Below are 3,216 nucleotides of genomic sequence, written 5' to 3' on the forward strand. Positions count from 1 at the left end.
CACCGTGCGCGCTGTCCACGCCGGGGCATTACTAAACAGCACCTATGTGGATGACAATCTTTTTCCTTTCCCGAACCATGGCATCGCGCCCTACTCGCTCTCGGCCAGCAACGAGCTTGTCCTCATGGGGTGCGATGCGTGGGCGTCGATGCTCGGGCACCGCACCAGCAACGACAATGGCCCAGACATCCTCAGTGGATGCGTCTCCTTCTGCAGCTTTGCCTCGGACGAAGACACCGACGTTGGCCACGTCGACCACCGAGGGCGAGACCGAGAAGGGCATAGCCGGCGCCGGAACCCAAATGACAAGTACTGCCACGGCATGGGCTGCTGTCAGACACACATCTCCCAGGACTCCACGGGGGGGATGCCCAAGCAGTTGAGTGTGGGCTGGCTAGGCAAGCAGAGTGCGTTCGCCGGAAATACGATGTCACGTGCGCTGGTGTTTGTTGCAGCAGAAGGGTGGTACGATAACCTGGCTTTCTCCGGCGTGCTGGGCCCCGATAAGCAACCCGATAAGCAACAGTCAGCCAGAGCCGTGCAGGAGGTCCCTATTATTCTACAGTGGGAGATCTTATCTGATAAACCCAACTGTACTACATCCAACAAGTGCAAGAGCAAGCACAGCCACTGCAAGCAGGGGAACAGAGGCTATACATGCCACTGCGAGGTTGGCTACGACGGCAACCCCTACTCCGACGACGATGGTCAGGGATGCAAAGGTTAGCACATACTTATCCCATAATATAAGATTTTATTACATCACGCAAAGGTTAGCACATACTTCCTCTGTCGCATAATATAATATTTTATGCAACAAAATCTTATGTTATATGGGACGGAAGGAGCATATATATGGCTAGCTTGATTTAATTAACAAGTTCTCAACTGAATAATTATCTCTAGTATGCATGCATCCATAGCCTAGCTAGCAATTAAGTAAATTTTAACTTATTTTCCCTCCTATCTTGTTTTTCTCCAGCTCCGGATGCTGGCCGCCAGAGGTCCATGATTATAGGTGAGTCCACCGCAGGTTTACTTATTTTGGTGGGGGATACCTATATTATTTGATTTTTCAGAAGAGAACTATCAACACACAATGACATAATCTTCACATTTCTATGTTGATTCAGTCCGTTATTTCTTAGTGGACGTGAGTCTAGATTATTTTGAGATCCGATGAAGCGTATTCTATTCAATTCAGACAGAGTACAAGTCATTTATTGTTTATGTATAGACACAAACACACACAATACTCCAGGGGACCGGATGACCACGTACTAACGCGTGTCTATGTCTCTGTATTTTTCAGTTAGCGTTGGAGCTGGGCTTGCGAGTGCCGGGGGCCTCATAGTTTCAGTTCTTGCTGGATGGTTCATTTCCAGCAAAGTTAAACAGAGAAATGCACAAATTTCGAAGCGAAAGTTCTTTGACCAAAATCGAGGACAGCTGTTGCAACAATTGGTATCACAGAGGGCTGATATTGCTGAAAGGATGATCATACCCTTAGAAGAGATAGAGAAGGCAACCAACAATTTTGATAAAGCTCGTGAGCTTGGTGGTGGAGGGCATGGTACAGTATACAAAGGGATTTTGTCAGACCTCCATGTGGTAGCCATCAAGAAGCCAAAGAAGATTATTCAAAGGGAGATTGATGAGTTTATTAACGAGGTTGCTATACTATCACAGATCAATCACCGAAATGTGGTAAAACTTTACGGTTGTTGCCTTGAAACAGAAGTTCCAATGTTGGTCTACGAGTTCATATCCAATGGAACCCTTTATGATCATCTTCACATCAATGGACCAAGATCATTGTCATGGGAAGACAGGCTTCGGATTGCAGTTGAAACAGCCAAATCACTGGCCTATCTTCACTCTACAGCTTCAATGCCCATCATTCATAGAGATGTGAAGTCGGTTAACATACTGTTGGATGACACTCTAACAGCAAAGGTAGCAGACTTTGGAGCTTCAAGATATATTTCGGTGGAAAAGTCGGGGTTAACAACAATGGTTCAAGGTACAATAGGATATTTGGACCCAATGTATTTCTACACAGGGCGGCTCACAGACAAAAGTGATGTCTATAGCTATGGTGTCATGCTCATAGAACTGCTTACTCGACAAAAGCCATTTTCATATTTGTCTTCTGAAGGTGAAGGCCTTGTTACACATTTTGTTGCATTGTTTGAGGAGGGTAATCTGTCACAGATATTAGATCCACAAATTACAGATGAGGGAGGCAAAGAAGTTGAAGAAGCCGTTGCACTTGCAGTGGCATGTATAAAATTAAGAGGAGAGGAGCGTCCAACCATGAGGCAAGTGGAGTTGACACTTGAAGGTCTTCGACCATCCAAGGAGTATATTTCAGATGAATTTGGCACCAACAGACTTGAGAACAAAGGTGTCACGATTAATGCTCCATCAACCGTAGATGGAAGAAGCACTGATGGATCGACTAGACAATACAGTATGGAAGAAGAGCTGGCCATGTCTTCGAGGTATCCTAGGTAGTACTGTTGACACATGAGTTCAACTTATAGTCTTTTTCAGTAGGGGACTTATTGCCATTCGATTACTGACTCTAAAACCCTTGATTTTCTCATCTTGAACTTTGTTTCTTGTGTTGGTGTGCTTAGAATCTCATGTAAATTCAATGCATGTGGATTTTTTCACAATAAATGAAGATTTTATTGATTCGAATATTGTATTAAGATGATACAAGCACGAACATACCAGCCATTCTCAGAGAAGATGCCATGAAGAATGAGACGCGGCGTCTTTCCAAGGCCAGCTTCATTGAGCCGATAGCCGCAGAATCTCCGTTTCAACAGTTGTATAATATGAAGGAGAGCGCAAATGTGCAATAGTATTGTAATTTTTTCCAGTTTCATTGTGCTCGAAGTTGTAAGCCTCGATCCATCACTAAACAGCATCGATGGTGGTGTTTTAGTCATTGGTCACCTCATTTAATCCAACTCTGTTCTCAGATGCGGTTGGAAGCATGGAAGCCAGTTCCAATTCCCCGTCAAATATGTAGCTGTACCCCTCCAGCATGCTTGGATCAGCGACGTCTTCAGCTAACTGATCCTCAACCACCATGTAATCTGCAATCACACTAGAATGGGATACCAAACCTCCCTTTTAAAAAAAATGTGGTAGTGTTGTAACTCTTGTTGCCACCACTACCATTGACAATCGGCCATAGCACCA

At 44.7% G+C, this 3,216-nt stretch overlaps 1 protein-coding gene across 1 annotated transcript; it reads left to right on the forward strand.

The window, feature by feature from the left end:
• The first annotated feature begins 6 nt into the window (after positions 1–6).
• LOC119344579 (putative wall-associated receptor kinase-like 16) lies at positions 7–2,733 on the forward strand. The gene is made up of 3 exons (XM_037614971.1): positions 7–722; positions 983–1,018; positions 1,313–2,733. Exons 1-3 carry the CDS (start codon positions 125–127, stop codon positions 2,515–2,517), a joined length of 1,839 nt encoding a protein of 612 aa, XP_037470868.1. The 5' UTR covers positions 7–124; the 3' UTR covers positions 2,518–2,733.
• The last annotated feature ends 483 nt before the right edge of the window (positions 2,734–3,216 follow it).

This window comes from Triticum dicoccoides, unplaced genomic scaffold, assembly GCF_002162155.2.
Source record: "Triticum dicoccoides isolate Atlit2015 ecotype Zavitan unplaced genomic scaffold, WEW_v2.0 scaffold17416, whole genome shotgun sequence".
In the NCBI taxonomy this organism is placed as follows: domain Eukaryota; kingdom Viridiplantae; phylum Streptophyta; class Magnoliopsida; order Poales; family Poaceae; genus Triticum; species Triticum dicoccoides.